This window comes from Mustela erminea, chromosome 4 (assembly GCF_009829155.1).
Source record: "Mustela erminea isolate mMusErm1 chromosome 4, mMusErm1.Pri, whole genome shotgun sequence".
Lineage (NCBI taxonomy): Eukaryota > Metazoa > Chordata > Mammalia > Carnivora > Mustelidae > Mustela > Mustela erminea.
Window position 1 is genome coordinate 135,694,256 of NC_045617.1, and position 24,763 is coordinate 135,719,018.

Here is a 24,763-nt window from a genome sequence, read left to right on the forward strand (position 1 = left end):
AAAGTTTGTCCTCATACATTAACTTGGGAGATTAATATCCATCCCTTCACTAGACTATACACTCCGTGAAGGCGGGGGTTCTGTCTGGATCCTACATCGCCAGCCCCCATACACACAACACACATGAACATGACACCCAAGACTCCCTCATTCATCTCTCCCTCAAAAGCACAGAGAATAGGGCAACAAGGATTTAATCTAAAAGACAAAGAAAAAAAGGCTTCAAGGATACACTCTACACTCCTGTAGCATAAAAACTGAGCATAAAAGCAGGATCCCCACTTTGAGCAAAGCTCTCACTCCCACTCCCAAGGTGACCAGCCACCTAATGCCATGCAGCTCAGTGTGCGGAGCTCGTTCTTGTCCCCGTGGGCTCACTCCTCCTAACTTTGCTCTTGGGAGAAAGGTTAGAGAAGATGGAGGGATCTCATGAGCACATGAAGGTGAGAAACAATAGAGCTGTTAAGTACGTAAGGCTACCAGTAGGGGGGTGGAGTTGGCAAAATTTAGAAATCAATTGCCAAAGGAATCCCCTGTAGACACGGATGTTCCCATGGGATTGTGGGGGGTGGGGTAAACGGCAGGGCCAGCCATGCAAAACTCAAGGTGTTTGAGAGTTAGAAATCCATGGCTTGCGGGTGAGTGGAATCACCGCTGTCCAGGAGACAAGATGATGCCCAGCAGGAATATTCCCCTGTCCAGTAAGGCAAGGACGGTGGAGGTGAGAGAGAGGTGGACTTAGACAAACTTGAATTTCCAGTTAGGCAGGAGGGACTGCTCTGCAACAGGGAAGATGTTGAGACCAGGAAAAAGGGTGGGAGCTAGGAGAAAGCCCTTGGGCAGCTCCCTGCCCCAGGCAAGGATGGGGCTCCACAGCTGTCTTGGGGCGGCTGGCAGTAGGCTTCTGAAATAGCCAGAAGCATGGCGTGGCTTTTCTGTGCTGACTTTCTCATCAAGCAGGGATGTTCCTTGGAATCTGACAGAGAAGGCTCTCCTTCCTGGGCTGCTCTTGGACATTTTCACTTCTGATCTGAGATCATGGGACGTTAGCTCTGACCCACCCACTTAGCTTTTTTTTTTTTTTTTCTTTCTCTTGGTTATTCGGAAGGGTTTAGGATCTTCTGTTATGAGTTTCTCCATCTGCTTACTCTCCGACATAAAGTCATTCTTCTCCTTGGTTGCCAGAGAAGTAAAGATGAATTACGCCACAGAGGAAGGGAGACCCACCAGCACACCCTCAAGGACACGGAAGGATTTTAATTATCCAAATGCCTAATAACTTCTTAAAAAATATGTAGACTGTTTTGATCATTAAAACAACAACAACAACAAAAAAAAAAACAAAACCAAAAAACCTTTGTGGGGGCGGTGCCTGGGTGGCTCAGTTGTTAATTGTCTGCTTTGGTTCAGGTCACGATCCCAGGGTCCTGGGATCCAGCCCCACATTTGGCTCCCTGCTCAGTAGGAAGCCTGCTTCTCCCTCTCCCACTCCCACTCCCCCTGCTTGTGTTCCCTCTCTTCTTCTCTCTCTGTCAAATAAATTAAAAAAATAAAAAAACCTTTGTCCTTAATTTTGAAATTGGGATGTATTTTCTAAGGGGTATTTTTTATTTAGAAAGCAGCCTGTTGTTAGAAAACCACAGGGTAATGGAATTGTGAAAGCAAGCCACTCTTCAGCACACATTAGAAGTTCTCTGAAACAGGATTTTAAAAAATAAAAAAAGATAAATTTTGGCCATTGTGTTTCCTGCTCTCAAGAGATGAAGCAAGCAGGTCCGGTGTTCACTGGTTCTAGTTACATAAACCTGTGAGCCGACTGGGTAATCCTTTGGCAGTTCATTATCACAATCTCCTGTTTACCCTAAGACTTCCTGAGGGGCAAGATGGCTTCATTGTCCTTCCTCAGTTAACTCTCCTCCCTAATCCTGGTTTAGCTTCGGATTTCACCTCGGAGCCTGAAGCATTCATTCAACTTCTCAGTGTTTCCCAGGTGAAGGCCTTGGAACAGCTAACCCCTCCAAGATTAGGAAGTAACTAGAATGAATAAAGGCATAGCTACAAATGGTTTCAAACAAGAGGACAATCATAGTGATTAAACCTGAAGAAAATATCCAAGGAAATATCCTCATGTAGCCAATCACTGCCTTTTCAGTCTTGCTCAGGACCTTGGGAACAAGGCTTTGGAAGAGATCTTTTCTGTATTATACCACGAAACCAGCCATTCATGGACTTCTCTGGTATGTCTCTACCCTCCCTAGAGTCACAGGACAAGTTCTTTATCAATACTATTTTCTGCTCATTGTTGGTGGTCATATTTTCTTCCTGATGTGGACCTTGTCTAAAGTAGAAAATTGCCAGAGAAGATTTCAGAATGTAATGATAAAATAGATTTGAAGAACAAGGTACAGGAGTGAATCAAGGAATGTAGACAGACTGTAGTGGAGAATGTAAGGACACTGAAATTTCCAGAAGAAATGCAGTTCTACTGATGTCTTGACCTTATCCCAGAAGACCCATTCTGACGTTCTGACCTCCAGAACTACACAGTAATAAATCTGTGTTGTTTTAAGACATTAGGTGTGTGTTACTTTGTTAAGCAGCAACAGGAAACTAATGCATACAGCATGACAAACGCTCTACCTCCCCTTACCACCACCCCATCAAATTGCTCTTGTGCAAGTCACCAGAGAGTTTGATATTGCTGAAACCAGTGGAAAATTCTAACTCAAGTCATCTTACAATGTCATCGTACTTGACCTCTCTGAAGCTTTTGACATGCAATAATTCCTTTCTTGAAAATTTTGCATACTTGACTTCTGGGAGGCCAAAGGCCACTGGGTTTCCTCCTAACTCATGGGTACCTCCTTCTCAATCTCCTTTGTCAAATGTTCTTGCTTTCCCTTCCAGGCATGGAAAATGGAAGGTTCTAAGGCTTCATCCTGGGGTATCTTCTCCAACCATATTTACTCTTTAGGTGATCTTATTTAACTTGGAAAAGAATCATTATGATGAAAACAACCAAGTTTATGGCACCAGTCTGGAAATCTCCCTTGTGCTCTATACATAACTTGCTTATTCTGTACCTCAGCTTTGTTGTCTAATAGGCATCTCAAACATGTCTAAGCAGAACAAAATTTCAGTAGCTTCCTTCCTCACTTTATCCAAGTTTCTCTGAAAACATCAGCTTACCGTAGAGACATCCCCTGACCACTCTGATTACCATATATCCTATAGACCCACTAGTTCTACACACACACACACACACACACACACACAGTGCTCTGTTCCCTCACCCTGCTTTATTTTTAGTTTTAGTATTTTCACTAAAGTACTTGACATCATTTATTCTTTATTCATTTGCTTGTCTTCCCCACTAGGATGTATATGTTCTCCACAAGGACAGATTTCTGTGGTTGGTTTGTTTTTGCATCCTCAGTGCTTAGAAGAGGGCCTTGTATACAGAAGGCACTCTATCAATGCTTATTATCACTCATGTTAAAGTTAAATGTCTTTCTTATTATTATATGTATTAGCTGGTTATATATTATATAAAAATATATAATGCAGTCTCCCTATAGTAGATTATGTTTGATAAAAATGGCATCAATGAAGATATGGTTACAAAGTTATTTTTTGAAGAGAGTGCATTTCCAGTTCTCACTATACAAGAGCTGCATGGTTTCTATTAACTTTCAGCTCTGCTTCAAGTATTCTCTGATGGATCTCACTTACCACCCTATGAGTGACATGGGCTGATATCAGCAGAACGTACTTTGGCTGGTATCTTGTGTCCTGGGGAGGCAGCGGTGGATGGGAGGTGGAGTCTCCCGTGGGAATCTTGACCAAGTCCCTTTTTTTTTTTTTCAGATGTGGACTTTCTGGGAATGGTAATGGGGGAGCGGGGTTTGTTTTTGTACCTTTGTTTTTACTGCCACAAACATTCTGTCAAAGATGCTGCTTAACACAGTTTCTACTTTTAGTAAGTAATTTATATGTAAAAGATTAGATATAAAATATCTATAGTTTAAGGTTCCTGAAGTTTAGAAACCAACCTAAATTGCTAAGGTTGGCCCCAAGGAGAGTGGATCATTTCTCTAATCACTTCTTAGAAATTTCTCTTATCTCCCCATACAGATGAAAACAGCTCTTTATATATCATAATGGCTTTTTAAAAATGAATAGTTCTTGATTTTGTCTTTTAGAATCGAACTAAGTATCAAAATCATCTGGGAGTCCTCTTTTCAAGTATAAGCTCAGTTACTTCAGGAGATCTTAACCTGAGTCCCATAAAAGCAATCTACAGAGTCATAGATTTCCTGATTCACAAAACGATCTGTTCCCAAAGGTTGAAAAACACTGAGCTACCCGTAGTATCTAGATTGTGGATCTCCTCTGCTTAGAAGGATGGTGGGGTGAAGAGTCAGGAGGGCTTGGGGATGGGGTGGTAATTTGTGTGACAAAAGGTGACTCTTTGGTACTGACGTGTTGACAGATGACGGTCTTTATTTTTATTCATCAGAGTTCACTTCCTCTACTTAGCAAACCAATTATGATACATCAGGCTTAGGGGTAGGAGCGAAAAATCTGAGATTAGGTCAAAATTTAGGGAGAGACAACATCTTGCATGCCATGAAGGTGTAGAGTTGCCCTGTCTCAACATTTCAACTCCCCAGCACACCCTCAGAGAGGGCCCAAAGGCCTTCTGGGTTGTTCTTTCATGACCCATGTATGGTCACAGCAAGGCCAGACACAGGGGACACAGAAGCCCTCCTCCCATTCATGTCATTCATTGGTCAATAATCACAAAAGGCAGAGTAACACCTCACATGGCAATAATGTCTTCTATTAGTATTAACTGTTATTTTATTATTTCACTTTTGTGTGTATATACCAGGCTCAACCAGATTTAAGTGTGCTAGAAATCAAAAGCTTTGTCCAATATTGACCATGGTGATACACACACAGTCAGTACTTAATTATTTTTTCAAATGAATAAATAACAACGCATGAAATAACTAAGACTGACATTGGCACTTGCTCCAATGTAAGGAGCGAGAGTAAGGTCTATCTCGTAAGAGCAGGTTATTTTGAAACCTAATACCAATGAAAGTTTTATCAGTTCTAAAATTCTGTAACCATGCATTGAGAGTTTTCTATGATAAGATACCTATGCCACCCATGCTACTTTGTAAAGTGTTTGCATGCACGTTCTCAAAGACTGTGTACTATTTTCAAATGTTGAGGGGCTCTGAGGGGGTTCTCTGATCTATTTCAACTCTCCCTGGTGGCAACCTGGACAATTTGGGTTGGTTTCTAGAAAAATAAGTTCCCTGGTTCCCTTCAGGTTAAGATCTGATGGTTTCCTCAGTTACAGAGTCCTCTTCCTGCTATTTAAGTCTGCCTGCTCTCGTTCTATCTTTAGTAGTCATTTAGATAAGAACCGGGTAGTTAACGTTTTCCTGGCAAGACCTGGAGGAACACTTTGCTGTTCTTTTCCTTCTTTCATGAAGCCTGGAGAAGGCTTAGCAATGAAAGAGGCAGGTGGATCTACTTTAAACAAGGCAGCCTGGTTCTAATGGGCGTTCTTCGGGCACCAGCCAATGGCAGCCTGTCAATCGTGAGTGCAAATATCTCACTGATGTTACTGTTTGGTTTGAATAAAAAGCAAGGGTAGAAAAATGTCCGTTAGAGATGACAGTCAACTTTGAATGGCCGTACTTCAATAATGAGTCTCCAATGAGCTAGAAGGATCAGGCTGGGAGGATTCCAAAGACTTGATGAATCACAAAGATCTCAGAACCTCACTGTGCCAAAGGGAAAAGTGTTATTTCTTAATCTGACAAATGCTGTTCATTAAACCCAGGGCAGTATCACAAATGGTAATGGGAAAAACATTCAAAGCTAAGACTAGAATAGCAAACTAAGTACGGTTATGGAATGAAAGAATCTTTCAGGAAAGCATGACACTGGCTATGTACAGCAATAATCCTGATATTGTGGAAGAGAAAAAAGGGGGATTCTGGTTAGAGCAGGTCCAGCCGCATATGGAAGCAACTAGTGCAGTGTCCAGCATGATTGCCTACCATCAGTCTGGCTGCCACAGTGGTGGTCTCCAGGTACTCACTCCTTTGGGTTGTCATGGAAGGACACTGTTAGCATGGAGAAAGAGTTGAGAAACGGACCCAGTAATAGCTATTTCCATATTCATTCACACTGGTATGAGAAATTAGCAGAAAGCGTTTTTTGAGGCAACAGACCAGGGGCACCAAGGGGATTCAACAGTAAGGACAGAAAATGTCCAGAGAAAGGGACATGATCTGGGAAAGAGGGATGAAATGCAGTCCTGAAGATCTTGTGTTTGGAGCAGAATAAAAGGAAGCATAGAAGTTTGGAGGTGACCACATTAAGGATACCCAGTGCTGGTTTTGCTGATGTCAACATTTTTCAATAAAGATTCTGTTGAGAGTTTCTCCAATTAAATGAACAGAAAACAGAAGAGTCTGTGTCTGACCCAGGGCAGATTGCTTCCTCCTCTCTTCTCTGTCACCAGTGTCATTCCTCCGTAGACTCTGGCCCTTTCTCCCTAAGGGATTTACTTGATTGACCATAGGACAAGGAGCAGGGTCAACAGAAACCCCCAGACTGTGAAGGCACAAATAATCTTAAGACCCCTGTTGTATAATATCTGCCTTGCTAATTAGTTCACAGATACGACATACATTATCCAATTATCTGCTTACAAAATTACCAACATTCTGTATAGCTGTTTAGCAAGGTTGCAAATGCTGGGCATTGCCATTACAACTGTTTGGAAGAAATCCAACTTCATGTCTATGTGGAACATGGAACCCCAAAGAGGTAGGAAGCTTGTAATGGTTGTAGGAAAACTCCTACATGAGCTTACAAAGCCATGAAAAAGCCATAAAGTGTGTTCAATATATGTGTTTGGCTCCAAAAAAAAATAAATAAATAAATAAATAAAAGACACTTCCTACACTCTGCCTTTTCATTTAGTAACATCTAGTAACATCAGTTATTTGTCCCAAATCACTTCATTTTCTTAAGTCAAGTTTTGGCTTATTACCATACAGATGGGGATTCTGGATTTCTTTTTTTTTAAATGAGAATTCCCACTTTACTATGTTAATCAAGCAGAGTGACATCCTTTTTGATTGCCTGTTGAATTATGAAACCAGATGGAACCACAAATTTTACACTTATTTTAACAAAAAACAACGAAGAGTGAGTTAGTCTTGGATTTAATTCCAGCTGTCCCATTTATGAGCTTGGTAGTCCCAGGAAAATTGCTTAACCTCTCTGAGCCTTTTATTTTTTTTCTAATTTATAAAAAATCAGGATATGGTTGTCATCTAAGGAAAGTTGTGTGAATTAAATGAGTTCATGTTTGAAGAACAGGCTTAGCATAGCACAGTATAGAGCACCATTAAAAATCAGGAATATTCCCCACATGTGTGTCTCAGATTAATGTCAATGGGGATTTGGGAAGATAAGGAGGTGGTGGGAGGGGTCCCTGAGAGGTGGGACTTCTTTAATATAAATTTTTGGTCCTGAACTCTGAGTTAGAGCGGAACTTGTATATCATTGTCAATTAATAATCACTATCTCACTGATTACATAGTTAAAGCGAAAGTACACTTTTCTGGGGGGAGGGCACATGAAGGGGCAGAGTTAATGGAGTTGCTGTTCCAAATTGGCAATTACGCAGGTTTTAAGACAATGGAAAGGTTAGGAGCAGAAGAAAATCTGTGAACATGAAGAGATTTCTTATTCTCCCTTGTGGTGTCCTGTTTTTTTTGGCTTTTTGGGTTTTTTTAAATGTCATTTGCTTTGCAGAATCTGAGACCTCCTTCTGAACTCCTGATTCATGTGGATATGCATTTGTAAATATTGAGAAGCTGAGCTAGGACTTTGAATGTTTCCTGCATACATGCAGTGTTAACGACTCAGACCTCCTCTTTCATCCAAGATGGGGCTTACCATGTACCAGCACTTCTTGTCCAACTCACTGTTCCTGGCATTCAGATACCAGTGACCTGAATCTCTCAGAACAGGTTCTATTTACTATTTAGCCCCTCAAAAATAAATGCATGAATAAAAAACCAAATGGGGGTAACTCCATAAAAACAGGTAAAGAAGAAGTACGTTTGTGACCAATGGTCCCAATCAAGTATTAGCTGGAGAGCGGCTGATGGGCTGAGATATGTCCTGTGGGTGTTGGAGTGGGTTTTTCTTGAAGGTGGCTTAACTTCTTTCCTAGGTCAGAATTTCATTACATGCTATTCACTGAAGTCACCTCTCTTTCAGGACTGCAGCTGCCAAGACATTGCCTGTCCTTATGGTTGGGTGTCTTCTTAATGACTTCAGAGGCAACTTGCAAAGAATGTCGCCTGGGCATCCCCTCTCCTCACAGTGACTCCAAATACAGTAGCTGTTTTGTTTATTTTGTATCCTTACTGTGCTCTTTACTTATTTTTTTTTTTTAAGGTTTTATTTATCTAGAAGAAGCATGAGCTAGCATGCAAGAGTAGGGGGAGGGACAGAGGGAAAGAAAGAGGGGGAATCTCAAGCAGACTCCTTGCTGAGCATGAAGCCCAACACAGGGCTCCCTCTCACAACCATTAGATCATGACCTGAGCAGACATCAAGAGTCAGATGCTCACGGACTGAGCCTCCCAGGCGCCCCCTCCCAGTGCTCTTTAAATAAACAGTGATGGGATGGAAAAGTAACGTACAGGATGATGGGGACTGAGAAGTCTGGAAACAAATGAGGCCCTTTGGAGTTCTCAGTACGGAGGCTGATGCCTTTGTGTAGTCACTGAAGTTGCCCTTTACTCACCATGGCATGATTCAACCACACTGGAAAGATACCATCTAAGGCCTTAGGGTAAACAAGCTCTCGATCGTACAGAAAGAGGATCCAGAACGACAAAAACACAAACTGGAAAACACAAGACAAAAATAGCATCATTAAGTTTGTTTTCCATCAGAGCTTTCTAAGTTAACCAAGGAAACATGGCAAAATAAAAATAGACACCAGTTTTACAGATATCCTATAGACACATTATAGAAATGTAAAATGAAGACAGACTTCCTGACTGTTGAAGTCCTTTGTCCACTCTCTGGGGATTCCAGAGAACTGGGGATCAATTAATTGTCTCCATGGCAGTCAGGGAGGATATGGACGAACAGGTTTCACAGACCATTAAGTCATTTTATTTTAACCAATGACATCTCTTGTCTAAGCTTTCACTGGGAGTACTAAGATCAGCCACCTGGGTGGTTTGAGTCTTACCCTTTCCTTGCCCCCCACCCCTTTTAGTAGACATGGCAAGAGGATGCAGGGAGAATGGGAGAGGACAGAAGTGATTAGCGCCCAGGATAATTCACAAGCTAGTTAATATTAGAAAGTTGTATCTCCCCCTTTCTCAGAGCTTTGAAATGATCCCCATCTTCTCGTGCCTCTTGGCCAAGTGTCTATCCTCTGGGTTACAAAGCCAATGTAGAGATGGGGGTGAAAATAACCATTAATTTTCCCATCTTCCTATCTTCTTGAATTCCAAAGCCTCCATTTCTAAGTCTTTAAAAAAATGAATAAATTCCATTGCTACTAAAAACCTGGCCTTTAGATTTATGGGGGTGGAGGAGGAGGTTTCCTGCAAAGTAAAACTGGAATGCCAGGACTTGCTCTGTTATCTGAGAACTTGTCAGTGTTTGGGCAGTTTCATTTTGCACTTAAGTCTGAAATCTCAATAATATAGGAGGCAAGACCAGGACAGGCGGAGGGAGGCAGTCATTCTTAAGCATAAGCCCTGCTGGGCAACCTGCAGGCTTGATCTCAGTTTGCTTCCATTCTAACCAATGAATGAAAACAGAAGCAATGTCATCAAAACGTGGGCAGTGTCAGCAAATACGCTCGCTGTCGCTGGCATATGTCAGGCTTCTTTCCAGTGTCCATTCATTCAACAAAATGAATGAGGCACTCACTGTGCACCCTACACTAGATATTTTGGACAGACTGTCTCACTCTCTCCCCAATTGTCTTTTCCACGAGCCAACGCTGAAGTTCTCATACCCCTGCACACCCCCCCTTTTTCTAATGGTTTCCACTTGCAGAAGTAACATATGCTCATTGTAGCAAGTGAAACAAGATGTATAAAAGGGAAAATGAGTCATCTGTCTCCCCAGCACTGCATTCCCAGGACTCTGGTGGAGCCAAGGCCATCTTAGTTGTAGTTTGATTAAGAAAGATCCTTCAAACTTCCCCATTGGACATCCACAAGGATTTTGAATCAAATGTTTCCAAAGATAAGAAGGCAGTGATAATTCTCGTCAGTAATGAGCCTTATTTCCTGATGACACCGGACAACACAGTACAGTCCTCAAACAAGACATTCATGCAAAAGTCCTTGTTCTGGCTCACAATAATGGGCACCTGAACAGCCTTGCTGACCAGGAGGAGTGATGTTCATCCAAAGGGACATGTGTACGATATTACTAATACATCTTTGTGACTTACTGTGGAGATTGGGAAAGCCAGCGTGGTAAAAAGCAGGTCTCTGAAGGCGGTCATGAACTTAATGTCTTTTTCCCCCTTAATTCTTTTTAGTACATCTTCCACACAGACGACCCCGTAGAAAATGGCCTGCAAGAGCTGAATTCATTACAACAAATGAGGGCATTTTCATTTGCTTTAATTAATACATTCTTCACTGATGTAAAGCTCCATCCCTCTGGGAGCAATGTTGGTTTGAGAAGGAGGGGGCAGTTGGCTATGTTGGTTGAGAGCCAATTCAAGGGCTGGTCTTCCAACTCAGTGGGCCCTGACCTCGCTCGCTAAAACTGATTGAGTAAAGTCGTTTAGGGGATAATAATGTGTACAGTATTTAGTGTAATGGACTCGAGCTAAAATGGAAACAAAATAAAGAGTCAGCTTAAAAGGAGAATGTAATGAGAGTTACCTCAGCCGCACGGAGGTGGGAAAAACCAAATAAAATAGCACAAGGGCAAAGAGCCAGACACAATGGTGGACATATTCTGGCCTCTTCCCATAAAGAAAAAAAAAAAAAAGATGTTAAATGCCCAGTGCTGTAATCCCATTAAAGAAGCTGGAGTCAGGGTTAAGAGCGCCACAAAGGGGCTCTGTGCTCTTTCTGAGGGAGATGCACAAAATGGTGTCTTGCTTATCTGAGGGGCAAGTTGACATCTTCCCTGATTGAATGGGGTGCCTGAAGGCCTTACAAAGAAAATCTGGCTAAAGGAGTGAATTAAATCCAGAGAGATAGAGCAGGCCAGGCTCTGGTGCATCACTAAGTACCATGAGGTCCCTGAGGCGAGGTCAAAGAGACATAGGGCTCTTTTCAGCGAAGTAAGACCAGGAAAGGGCAAACTTTGCCCATTCTTACTGTTTTGAACAAACATGTGGCTTCTGACTGATGGCCTTATGGCAGAGTATGAGTCAGGTAAGGTCTGGAACCTGGGACATTGCTCTCAGGATGGATCAGATTAGCTGTTGGGGAATTAACCTCTGAGGTCTGAACTCTAGAAAAAAGAAGTTCTAGCGGAGCGGACCTCCTTCCTCCCAGCCTGAATGGGTGGGTGAGGGAGGATCCAGACATGAATTAGTCCAGCCTAATCCAGACCCAGGACCCAGACCTGAGCTGGGTCCTCAGACTGGCAGCACCAGTGTCACCCAAAATCTTGTGAGAAATGCAGGATTTCAGCCCCACCCTGGACTGGGAATTAGAATCTCTGGGAGTGGGGTCCAGGAACTTGTTAACAAACTCTCCAGGTGATCTTTACAGATGCTCAAGTTTTGGAAACACTCACTGGATTAGACATAAATTTATCACTGAAAATTCCTAGTGACTACTCAAAGCTCTAATAACAGACTTTCATGGATTTCTTGTTATGTGTCAGGCACTGATCTAGGTTTTAATGTCTCATAACCACCTTATGAGGTAAGTGCTATTATTATGCTCTCTCCTAACTCATTTTACAGAATAGGAAACTGAGGCATAGAGACATGAACAAACTTACTTAAAGTCTTAAGGTTGGTAAATGTGGATTTAAAACGCAGAGTCTGGTTCGTGAGTCACACTTAAAAAAAAAAAAAGAAGAAGAAGAAGAAGTCGGGTTTCATTAAAAGTAAAGCACCAAAGGAGGTCAGAAGAAAGCCAGCTATCTCCAGGTGGGAGAATTAAAATTGACTCTGAAAAATACTGACGCCTGGTTTTCAACCTATCTCTCTGGAGAGTCTAATTTCCTAAGAGGTGTGGATTGGACTTCAGGATTTTTAAAAAATTCTCTCAAGTGATTTGCATCAGGACAGCTACGGTTGAAAACCACTTGCCTAAAGGAACTTTCATTTGGACATTTAGATCCAAGAGAGGTGGGACAGTGAAGATCCAGGAGTGAGCACTACTGGTGGGATGAGCTTGGAGAGAGAGAGAAGTGGAAAGTGAATGCGGGGGCAATGCCCTATCCACAAGGCATGAGGGACAAGGGGGCCGCAAAGTAGCAAAGAATGACCAGATAGAAAACGGAGAACGTACAAGAGTCCCATGATCCCTGAAAGGAGGAGGAAGTTTTTGAGCCAGAAGGGTGGTTCCAAAGAGGGGTGGGCAATGGTTTTGAATGTCCTGAAGAGGAGGTCACCCCAACACCCGCCATCTACTTTTGACATTCCGCCCCTGGGCTGTAGCATTGGGAGCCGTCTTTTGCACATGGATGTTAGAGGAAGTTGCGTCCTCCTCCACTCTTTCCACCCCTGAGAGCAGCTCTCACCTCACCCCTGGTTTTACTTCCAGCTGTTCAGACCACAGCAGGCAGCTGCTTTAGTTGGGAAGGGCAGGCATGGGGCCTGGCCCCGGCAAGGAGGCCTGCGCTCTTCTATCAACAGAGCAATTAATCACGTACTGAGCACTGAATGTCTGCCAGGTTTTCTGTCTTTGGGGAGAGGACGCCTCCACCCAGCATGTGAAGTCCATGTGACCGCTTTCCTTAGCAAGACCTTCCTAGGGTCACCATGAGTCAAGCTCATCCTAACTTTCTCTGGCTCTTCCCAGTCAAAAATGTGGAAATGGGATTGGGAGAAAAGAACACATAACTCAGAGCCTCCCTGGCTTCTCCTTCATCAGTAAAACTTTTCTCCACACCACAAACTTGCCACTCACGTCTCCACCTCCCCCACCCCACCCCTTTTCCCCCACCCCCGCTCACTGTATATGCCAACTGCGTGCGTGGGGCAGCCTTGTCCCTACTGATCTCAATCTGCATTGACATGCCATCATCTGTACCAACAGGGAATATTTGTGGAGCCCTCACAAAGGAACTCAGGAGGGAGGTGCTAGGGTGTTGCCAAGAGAAATAAATAAGCCAGAACTAGGCCAGAGAGAAGCCACGCAACAGAGCTGGAGGGCAAGGAGAGGGAGGTACCATGAGCTCGTTCAGTGGAGAGGCTTCTTGAAGGGCCCCAAGGTCAGGTTGGTATCAGCTCACCCAATGCGACAAGGGTCTGCACGTTCCCCAAGGACAATATAATGAAATGTTTATAAAACGAGCAGAGAAAAAAAAAAAAAAGTTGAGGGAGAAAATGGTAGCTATCAGGGACTGAATTATGCTCCCCCCCAAATTTTTATGTTGAAATTATGACCCTCTGTGGCTTTATTTGGAGATAGGTTCTTTAGAGAAGTAAAAACGTGAAAACGAGGTCAGTCAGGGCAAGTTCTAATCCAATATGGCTGGTGTCTTTCTGAAAAGAGGAAACTAGGATGCAGACCCCATGCACCATGAGGCAGGACCATGTGAAGACACAGGGAGAAAAAGGTGGCATCCACAGGTGGAAGAGGGGACCTCAAGAGAAACCCACCCTGCTGACACCTTGATTGTTAGCCTCTGTGAGAAAATAAATTTCTGTTGTTTAAGCCATCCAGGCTGTGGTATTTTGCTATGGCAGTCCAAGCAGACCAACACAGTAGAGATAAAACAAGATGGCAACAACCGGCCTCCTTTGAAGAATCTCACAATAAAATGATTGTCATTTACATTTCTCACCTATCTGGGCTGCCCAGGAAAGCAGAGCTGATGGAATCTTGATCAGGGGTTATTTCAGAGCTACAGCTCTGTGATTTATCTCTTCTACCAATTCTTTTCTAAGTCTGTTTGTTCCTTGTGCTTTTTTTCTGAAATGTTGCTGGTCTAAGTTTGTTAGCTGGCTTCCGTTTTTGCTGCTCGCTAACAAATTTACCACCTGGGAAGGCGCAATTTAAGTAGTGCAATTTAAGTAGTGCAATTTAAGAAACCATAGCTAAAGGAAATTTTGTTTTTGCATTCACATGCTTTCACAAGATTCACAAAAATCTTGAAATGATGGAAACTTCGCCTTTCTAAGTCATCAAGTTAATTTCTTTGCCTTTAAGCCAGAACCTTCTTCAACTATCTCAGGAAATGAGAATTTCTTCTATTTAAAAAAAAATAATAATAATTCCAGAGAGGGAAATTCCAAAAGTTTCCTGAACAAGACATTACAAATCTTATTGGATGAGTCAAGTCATCCAACACCCAGCCCAGCTCTATGCCTGACTTGAACACGCTGGGACTTTTCTTAGGTCTCGCCTTCAAAATGATGCAAGACTTGCAGTAGGAGACTATTCCAGAATAAAAGAGCAAACAGGGACTAATGGTGGTGACGATTTTCTATAACTGGGATGATGAGGGTAGTTTGGGTGCAGGTAGAGAAAGCCTTTGCTGAAATAGATGTGTAGTTTATATAATAGACTGTTTCAAGCACCATTCATGTGCACTTAGCTTAAGTAAAAAACCTGAGATTGAAAAAACAAACAAACAAACAAACAAAAAAACAGAAGAAATGATATGAAGAATATAAGCTGGCATAAAAAGGAGGGAAAAAAATAAGAAGAGAAGAAACCCAGAGAGCACTGAAGGACAGGTTGGAAGATGAGTTCTAAGGATGCTCAGCCAGGGTTGCATAGCTGTGGACCACTGGCATCAGAGTAACAGCAGAATGGACAGGCTGGGGGTAGGTTCCCTTACAGGTGGGGTGGGGTTCCCTAGAAAGTGGCTCTGACCAGGTAGACCCATGACCTGGTTATTTATTCGTGCAACCAACATTCACAGAGTGCCTGTTAGGTGCCAGAAACTCAGAGACTGTGTTAGACATAGTACAGGCTAGGGCGGGCTCTGTGCTCATGTGTCTTTATTAGGAAAAAGAGAGGAGAAAGAGGAGGAGGAACCCTTTCTGTATGTTTACTATCTTACATCATGTAGTCAGGTTCCTTGGGAAACAGAACCAGATTCTTAGATCTGCCTGCAGAGCATTCATAGAGGAGTGCTCTCAGAACAACTGTGAGAGGGAGGGGCGGGGGTGGGGGAGGAGGACAGAGCTGCAGGAAAAGATGAAAGGCAATGCACTTGCATGGAATCAGCTGGTCTCCGAAGGAGCTCTGGAGCTGAGCTGGCTCTTCAGAGTTGTCCTAGCGACCCGCCTCTCTACCCCAAATCAACCAGTCATTGGATGCAGCAACCTCAGGGAGGACCCTGAGCCTTGTCTAGACAGCTCCCTTCTCCTAAGGGCATTTCTGGGATAAGACCTCAGCTGTGAGTCATCAGCAGCCAACACTCCTGCCGGGAACTAGGGAACAAGTACCTTGATGCTGGGGACATGGGAGAATCTGGGGGCCACACCAGGGGATACACACCATATGAGGATAGTGAGGCTCAGGGATGTTAGGTAACTCACTCAAGATCACACAACAAGTGAACAGAGGAGCCAGCACTCACCCCCAGCCAACCTGGCCCCAGAAGAGGGGTCTTCAATCACTGACCTCTATACAGTGTGTATATAAAGAACCTACCAGAATGTCATGGTTGCCCAGGGATGTTACAGCTATTTTATTTTAGGTACTGGTGGTGACGATTTCCTGCCATCAGTTCTTACCCTTTCAGCTATCTGAGAGGTGAAAACAGTGGCCTTAAGCATTTTTGTGAACATATAATCAATTTTTGACTCTGTTAAGTCAAAACAGAGAACAAATTCTCTGTTCCACAGATGAATGTATTAGCCTGTTAATGAAAATTAAATGTTGGCCCCCATTGGGTCCTGTAACATAAATGGATCCCGTCTTCTCATTGTTTGTGCACTGCTCTGGAGTTTGGACCAATGGAAGGTCCTCAAGGATTTCTCTTCCCCCGGCCCTGCTTTGCCATCTCTGAGGACCTATGTGATGAAGTTACTGTTGTCAGGGTGACAGACTGAGGAGGATGAGGTCAGAGCTGTGGGAGGCTTAGGCAACTTCATGATAAATGGAGGGAAAGGTCGTGTCTCTGTTGGTTAAGGGGGGAGGGGACCATCCAGAATCTCCCCTGGAGATCCCAGTTATGTGGCACAAAGTTTCATGAGGAATTTTACTTTTAAAAAGAGGAAAACCCAGCACACTGTATAAAGCCAACAAGTTAAATTATAGCTAAAATCCCCTCCAATCCCCTGTCTCCCAGTTTAGTTTCCTTGAGGTCAGGGGCAGTCCCTGGATAGAAATGGAGTGGATAGGGAGGAGGGGACACAACATTTGTCCCAGGCACTGGAAGCCTGAACTGACACGAGGCCCCTGAAGATATCCACAGTACAGCCATGTCTCCACACCCAGCTTCAGGGGCGTCCCCATTCAGCACAGCTCACTGCTCTCTGCTGGAGCTGGCCATCTCCACCCCCAGGACAGCCCTGGTGCCTGAAGGCTGTATCTGCGCAGCTAAAGGGGGCTCTACAGTGGCCGTCCTCTGGTTGGGAAGCTGGAGTGTGCACCCTGCAGAGGGAGATGCCAGAGCAGTGAGGCAGGAGGATGACCCTTGCCTGGACCCATGACCCACCAACCTTGGTCAGGTGATCCACATCCCAATAAATTGCCTTGGCCTCTGCATGACCTCTACCCAAAGATGAGATGATTAGAAGCCTATCGCCACCCTCCTATCTCCACACCCAGTGTGTACAGCATTCTGAGAGCTTTCTGTGTTTTGAGTCCCATATCCCTCATGGTCATTCTGTGATGAGGCACTCCTTTTATTTCTACTTGGCAGATTTGGAAACTCAAAACACAAAGAAATACATGGCCCAGGATCACAGACCCTGGAGGCGGTAGAGCTGAGCTGCCATCCCAGATGCTCACGACAGCAGAGCTCATGCTTATAACCATGGGGCTACACAGCCTCTCTTTCCCAACAGAGAAGTGGCCGCCCCTTCCCTAGGGTGGGTGCACTCCCTCATTAGGCAAAAGCTCACATCTCCTCGCTCTTTTCGTTACTCTCCTTGGGAACTAGGCAGGAACTGGCCACTGGGACCAACTCTCAGTGGTACCCCTCCCACAGCGCCCCCTGCCACCAATCCTGTGCATCTTCCCTCTGAATGCCGTTGGATGCTTCAAGAAGAAAAATGAGGATGGTCAGAAAGTTGACCTGCGCTGAGGTGGATAGTGCTTTTGAAATGGGGCAAAACAGATATTTTGCCAAGTAAAAATTAAAGCTGTTTAAAGGGAGGTGGTAAATTTCCTGGAAGGCAAGGAAGAGAAGGAAGGCAAGGAAGCCAGCAAGTTTACATAAAATAACTTAAGGAGTATTACAGCAAGTTATGAGACTTCTGTGCCTTTATAAACACAACCACTAGCTAGTCATTAATTAATCACTAGTTGACACACCAATTAATCAGTAGGAAACACAATTATGAAATCAGCCCCTGAGGCCTCAAGAGCGAGAAATGTTAAGGCTCAGGATCTCACCTTGAGCAACATGCTTGGAATCTATCTTTAAACTGATCCTCTGAAACACAGTGAACCCGTCTTAAGTCATAAAACTTAATGTTTTATTAAGAAAACTTCACATTAAGTCATACTTTCAAGATGACACCTAACAGAGCCTGGAAAGGAAACAGCCACAGGTAAGCAAGCCCCTCTGTGCTCATTTCAAGAGCCAAAAGATGTCAGAAGAGATAATACTGCTCAGGAAGGCAGAAAACACTGAAGTTCAAGTGCACTCAACATACGAAGTCGCTCAATTTTTTTTTCTGGGGGCACTCCGCGCCAGCCACTGTAGCAAATACAGTGTAGACTCATAGAATGTTAGGAGACAGAACTCCTGTTTTGAGCCATTTACACTTTGATTGGAATGTTAAGACTCACACGTGGGTAGAAATAAGAAGATAATACTATTACATAAATAACCAGAGACTGAATGATGCCATGAAAACTCAGGCAAACGAAAAACAAATGTGGGTTGGAGTTGGTCAGCAGAGATTCTAAAGAAAACATGGAATCTGGGGTGGTCTATGAAAGCAGTAAAGTGGTGGAGAGAGGTGGATAGGCCTTTCATCCAAAGATAGTGTGAGAAAGGTGATGGCAAGAAGCCTAGGGACCAACGCTGGAGAAGACACAGGCCTTCCTGGAGAAGAGACCAGCTCTTCTGGGGAGAAGGGGACCTGAAGGCTGAGTCGGCTGGTGAGCTCTTCAGTCAGGAGTTCACAGTTGGATCCATAAAGTAGGAGGGAGCCACTGTGATTTCTTGAGGGGCAGAACCACCTTGTGCAAGCAAGCTCATGACGGTTATAACAAAACCCAACCAAAACCAGTGCTTTGGGAAGATGAATCGGAAATCTGAGAGGTAGATGCATGGATTGCTTGCTAATAAGAGGGCAATGAAGAGATAATCTTGTCACCTAGGTACAAATTAATAAGAGCCTGTAATTACAGGGATAGTAAGATTGGGGAAGAAGGAAAAACATAGGATCTGGTGGCTGATTTCATCAGGGAAGTGAAAAGAGTATTAATACTAGAAGAGTGTCTTCCACAAGATAAGTGGCTTTTTCCATTCTTGGAAATATGAGGGCTCCGGGGCATGGAACAGAGAATGAAGAAGTCAGGGAGATGGTTCGTGGGAGTAGGTGAGAAGTATGTTCTCAGCCATGCTTACTGTGAGGTGGGACGTCCATATCGGAATTTGGATTAGATTCCACCATCAATCCTGGCTGCAGACACCCCTGTCTTTTGTTGACTATTTTTAATATAAAGCCAATGGATAACTCAAAGCTGAGGTTTTCACTATATTATCCTGCTCCACAAAACTATTTCTTTGTGGTTTTCTATTTGTGTGTTTGTTTCAAAAAATCCTATGATTAAAAAGAATCACCTTGATAATTTCAAGTACACAAGAGAGGCCCAGGCTGGAAACTTTCAAGTCAAAATCAAAAGCCAGCAAGTAGCCAGACAGGAAGAGAATGTCCAGGCCCCTTGGATTTGAACCTTCTGCATTTCCTCTCGGTAGCCCTTTGGAATATCACTTTTTCTGACCATGCATAACTTCTCTTAGGATTGTGAATCCCAAGGACTGGAATATTTTGCCCGGTTTCTGAAATCACAGGTTTTTTTTTTGTTTTGTTTTTTGGTTTTTTTTTTAAGATTTTATTTATTTTATTGACAGAGAGAAATCACAACCAGATGGAGAGGCAGGCAGAGAGAGAGAGAGAGGGAAGCAGGCTCCCTGCTGAGCAGAGAGCCCGATGCGGGACTCGATCCCAGGACCCCGAGATCATGACCTGAGCCGAAGGCAGCGGCTTAACCCACCGAGCCACCCAGGCGCCCTGAAATCACAGGTTTTTACAGCACCCTACATTTTAGTTAAAAAAATCTGAAACAGTAATTAGCATCCCCAAAGGATGGACTATTTTTAGCTTTTAACTAATATTTTTACATACTCCCAAAACATTTTTTAAAAACCCGTCTTTCTCTCATTCATTCACACTTCATTCATCAGAATGTGGTCAGCTGGGCTAGAGAGACAAGAAGGAATCGAGTCATAGGATTGGTTGGTGAATTGTTAAAAATGTGTATTTGCCATTTGGCTGAGTGATCCATCCTTTACAATGGAGCCTGAGCCTATAAAAAATTGAAGTGGGATCTGAACATGGCAAAATGTGTTTGCTTTTCTTAGATAAATCTGTTAGTATGTGCTGGAAAATGGCATCATTCCCCCATTGGAAATTGTGCTTCCCACGCAACATACGCCACTCTGTCTTCCCTCACAGATTTCCCCAAGCAAAGTTCAAAATCCTGCTTGTGTTGGTAGTCAGTCCCACAGTGAAACTATTAATTTAGTCTTTCCATTTGAGCTCATCCAAGAAGAACTGCAAGATATGATTCTTTTCAAAAGAGTGTTTAACAATTAGCACAAAATACAGCTACCGATAACTTCTGAGCTGGGTTTCTCAGAGCAGATTGTCAAGTCAAAAAGAAAGTCAAAATGCACAGACAATGAAGAAGGAAGACAAAGAATAGAATTTTGTATTTAATAAAACTCAAAGGTGATACATGTAAAAACACTGGTACTCTATAGGACAAACAGCTTGCTTCCTGGTATGGTCATATGGACTTACCAGATTTAGGAATGTCAAGTACTTCCACTGTCCGCCATTGAGAAAGACTTTGGATTTCCGCTGGTCTCCTCCTTGTTGTGAGATGTAATAATTGAGAAAAATATACCAGCTCAAAACAAGGAAGTGGTATACGCAGGTACAAATCTTCGTCATGGCTAGCTCTGACCAGGGAGCCGTGATGACTCAGGTAGCTTTCCTCTGGTGTCCGTCTGTGGGTCACAGCCGAAGTCATAAGGCATGCCCGAGAGCTGTAAACCACACCCCTCTGGGACTGGGAGTTCCAGCAAGGCTGAATTTGGCTTCTCTCATAGGCTCCTTCCCTGATAAACTTGGGAGATGGGATTATTGCTGGTTTTTAGATGCTTTTATTTAGATAATGATAAGTAATCCCCAGATTTACAGAAGTTTCAATGCTTAGGCTTGAAAGAGGAGCAGGGGGAAAGGCAAGATCTGCACTTTGCACTGTTTGGCTGGGGTGAGGGTTAAGGGACCTTATTGTGAAACACCAAAAAACCCTAATCAATACTGTCAGGGCCATATCCTCTGTTCTTTTCTTTTTATCTGGGCAGAACAAGGAAGTTGGAATAATACTTCTTGAGAGATGAGGATCAGGTTGAGGAGATGGGAGAGATTATGGGCATGTTTATGGCACAGAGGGAGGTCAGGAGAAAGGGAAAGGATATTCTAATCTTGCTCCTGAGGTCTCTAGGGCCCTATAAAATCTGCAGCAAACTGCTCCTCCAAGGAGAGGCCCCAAGGCACTTTTTTTTTTTTTAAGTTTTGTATCTATGCCCTAGAGAACCAAAGGTTACCCAGGGCTGCCCCAGATCATTTACAAGGGTGTTTCTGTGCCATGAGAAGAAGCACAGCAAGAGGTCTGTGGCCAAAGAAGCAAAGGAAGAGGTGTGTAGCCATGACCCCAACATACCTGAGTTTAGACATTGCTGGGAAAGAGTGGGGAGTCTCTGCATTGCCTTAGAGAGGATGAGAATGTGCTTAGGCTGGGCAGAATTTGCAGAACTGGGCCCTGCTCAGGCTCAGCAGAAGGCACCTGAGAGAGCACTAGAAGTGTGATTACCTTGTGACATCACCAGCTTGTTTCCCTGGGCAACTGACTCTGAGGGTTCTGAGCAAATCCCTACAGGAAAGGCTCCCAATGCTATTATGTAAGTCTGGAGCTGGTGCTGTTCAATGGTTTAATCAGGGCTAAAATGTCCTGGGAGAAAGAACTGCAGGCTACACATAGAGGGCAAAACCAAACCAAACCCACCTCCTAAGAGTCATCAAGAATAATATATGGTATATGGTGGCAGGGAGGTGGGGTGGGGAGAGCAAACCTGAACCAGCACTAGAGGGTCTTCATTGAAAGTGTTCCCAAGGAAAAGGATGACCTGACAAATGGTGACATAAAACTCTGTGCACAATTCCATGGCCTCGGTTAAAACTGCAAATAGAGCAGCTCATGCTTTGACCATGTTTATTGTGTAACAGGCCTTACTCTAAGTGCTTTACCCATACTAGCTCATTTAACACTCTCAACACCAGTTTGAGGGAAGCACTGTTCTGAACCTCACTACTATGAACCTCATTTTCAGATGGGGCTGCTAAGAGGATGTGCAAAAAGTAGCAAGAGGCAGAGCGGCAGTCTGTCCTCTGCCCAGCAACCACAACGAAGGAATGTTTGCACTGCATACCCTCAGGCAGCCTCTGCAAAGTGTCTCCACCTGTGGCTGAACCTCTTTTAGGCCTCTCTTTCTCCCAAGGGAAAAGTCCCTCAGGAAAGGATCAGATCTGTTTTGAAACTTGGTGCACATATAAGTTATTGTGCTATGCCTCCTGGGGTGTTTTCGTGGTACACATCATTATAGATTTAGGGGTTTTATCCTTTTATAGAAAAAATCTCAAGCCTAAGTCGTCTGCAGATAGGGTAAGGATTTGAGGCAAAAGTGAGAAAAGAGAGGGAAACAAAGACCCAAGTCTCTGGAACATGTATATCCACCTGGAAGCTGGTCCCTGAACACCTGGATTTTTTCCCCTGCATTAACCTCAATGGCCATAGATGAAGACTTTGATAAATATCAATACAGTTGGGACACCTGGGTGACGTAAGTGAAGTGTCTGACTCTTGATTTTGAGTCAGGTCATGCTCTCAGGACATGAGATTGAGCCCCACATCAGGCTCTGTGCTAGGTGTGAAGCCTACTTACGATTCTTTCTCACCATCTTCCTCTACCCCTCCCCGCTTCAAATATAAATATAAATATAGATATATACAGTTATTCAAATTTATGTATATGTTGTTCAATGTTTGATATTGGAATCCAACTGTTAGCTTTTTTAATGAATGATAACTTTACCTATCAACCATCTATAAGGATTTATATAGAGAAAATATGTAATTTTAAAATTCTATATATTTTCTTATAAAAATTTTCACAGAAATGTCTAAAGGAAATTCTACCTTGTGACCATGTTCACATCATAAATTGTATCTGTGGTTGAATAACCAGATAAATTTCCATGAAACACTTTAACCATCTGTTTCCTGCTCTGAGACCAGGTGGAGCTTTGGAGAATAAAGACAGTGTCACCACTTAGCTACATTATATTATTAACTGATATGTACTGAATCTGCTATTTGCCTGCCTTTCTCCACTCGGCAAGTATTTGGAGGCCTCATGTCATTTCCAGGAGGAGAAGAGAATTGTTCCCTAACTTAATAAAAAACTGACAGAAATACACACTTTTTTTTTCCATGGGAAATACTAAAAATATAAAATAAGCACATTTCACATTTCAAATGGAACAGATAATTTGACTATTAAAAGTAACATCCTTTGAAACTATCTTCTGGGAATTTAGAACATCAATCTTTAATTTCACAAATACTTATCGAACAGCTGCTAATTGCCGGGTACTTACTAGGCTCTGTGGATTCCCTGGGGAATAAGAGAGCTCTAATGCCTGCCCTGATGGAGTTTCTATTCTAGTAAGGAATATGGACATTAAATAATAATAAAATCAGGTGTTAATTTATAATTATGGTAGCTTCTGTGGAGAAAAACAGTGTGAGACTTGCAGTGGTCTGAGGTCAGGGAAGCTGGCCTTAGGAAACCACCTGTGAGCAGAGCTGTGTCCTCTCAACACTCCCAAGAAACTCCACTGTCCTTCCCAATCTTTTTTGTGAGCCCCTCTTTCTCTGCCCATTCCTTATGTGTTCATATTTCTCAGGGAGCTGCTCCAGCCCTCCGTCCATCTCCCTACATACTCACCCAAGTGATGCTGCCCACTATCATGGTTTCTGCCACGACTTTCCAGTCTATAGCCACAAATTTTATATCTGTATTCCCAGCCCTCCCCATCCCCACAAAGCTTCCAACATGTCTCGAGTACTTGTTGCATATTTCCTGAATGACTCAGATGCACCTCAAACTCAAGATGTCTAAAATGCATGCACTACTTTGCCCCAAATCTGAACTTTTGTTTCTATCCTCTCTCTTGGGGGAGATAGCCCCATTGTCCAACCTGGGAATCTCCTTTCCCTCCTCTGCCTCCCTCACTGCCCAAGTCCTGCAAACTTCATCTCCCAAATCAAACTCAAGTCAGTCCTCTTCTTTCCATTCTGTCTACTGCCCTCGTTCAAGATCTTCCCAATCTCTTCCCAGATGCTACTGTCTTCTAACCAGTTTTCCAGATTCTAGTCTTATCCCCAACTCCATTCTCCCCTAGGTCAGAAGATGAGTCTATCCAAAAAGCCAATTTTAACATATTCCTCCCTGGCTTAATCCCTTTACTGCATCAATATCACCTACAGGACAGCATCCAAGTTTCATAACTTTTTATAAACAAATACCCATCTGGCTTTGGTACTTTCTCCAGCCTCATCTGGTTTCATATTTGATTTCCTTGACCACACTTGGCTAGGTCACATGCAAGTGCTTTGCTCCTACCACCTCCTCTGAATGTGTCTTTGGCTGGATATTTCATAACCATCCTCCAAAATGCAGCTCAGCAGTTCTCTAGGAACTCTTCCCTGAACATCTTCTCAACTAAGCCATATTAAATATCCCCCTTTAGTTCCTTAATACCCCATACATCTCTGAAAATTGCATGATGACTATTACTGTTTTAGTCCATTCAGGGTGCTATGACAAAAATACCATAGACAAGGTAGCTTATAAATGACAAAAACTTATTTCTCACAGTTCTGGAGTCTGGGAAGTCCAAGATCAAGGTGCCAGCAGACTCTGTCTGATGAGAGCTTCCTGGTTCATTGACGTCATCTTCTTGCTATGTCTTCACCTGTGGAAAGGG

General features: G+C 43.3%; 1 protein-coding gene across 5 annotated transcripts in view; it reads right to left on the bottom strand.

The window, feature by feature from the left end:
* ADTRP (androgen dependent TFPI regulating protein) overlaps nt 1-21,506 on the bottom strand; it is a 67,282-nt gene extending 45,776 nt beyond the window's left edge. For 3 of the 5 annotated variants that reach the window (XM_032341110.1, XM_032341108.1, XM_032341107.1), the window contains exons 1-4: nt 21,378-21,467; nt 20,450-20,658; nt 10,538-10,672; nt 8,858-8,959 (exon numbers count right to left, since the gene is read on the bottom strand). In XM_032341110.1, the coding sequence (XP_032197001.1) occupies nt 8,858-8,959; nt 10,538-10,672; nt 20,450-20,602 (390 nt within the window). In that variant the 5' untranslated portion in view covers nt 20,603-20,658; nt 21,378-21,467. Of the gene's footprint in view, nt 1-8,857; nt 8,960-10,537; nt 10,673-20,449; nt 20,778-21,377 lie in introns of all 5 variants that reach the window. The other 2 variants (XM_032341111.1, XM_032341109.1) reach the window with 2 other exon arrangements.
* Nucleotides 21,507-24,763: the final 3,257 nt, after the last annotated feature.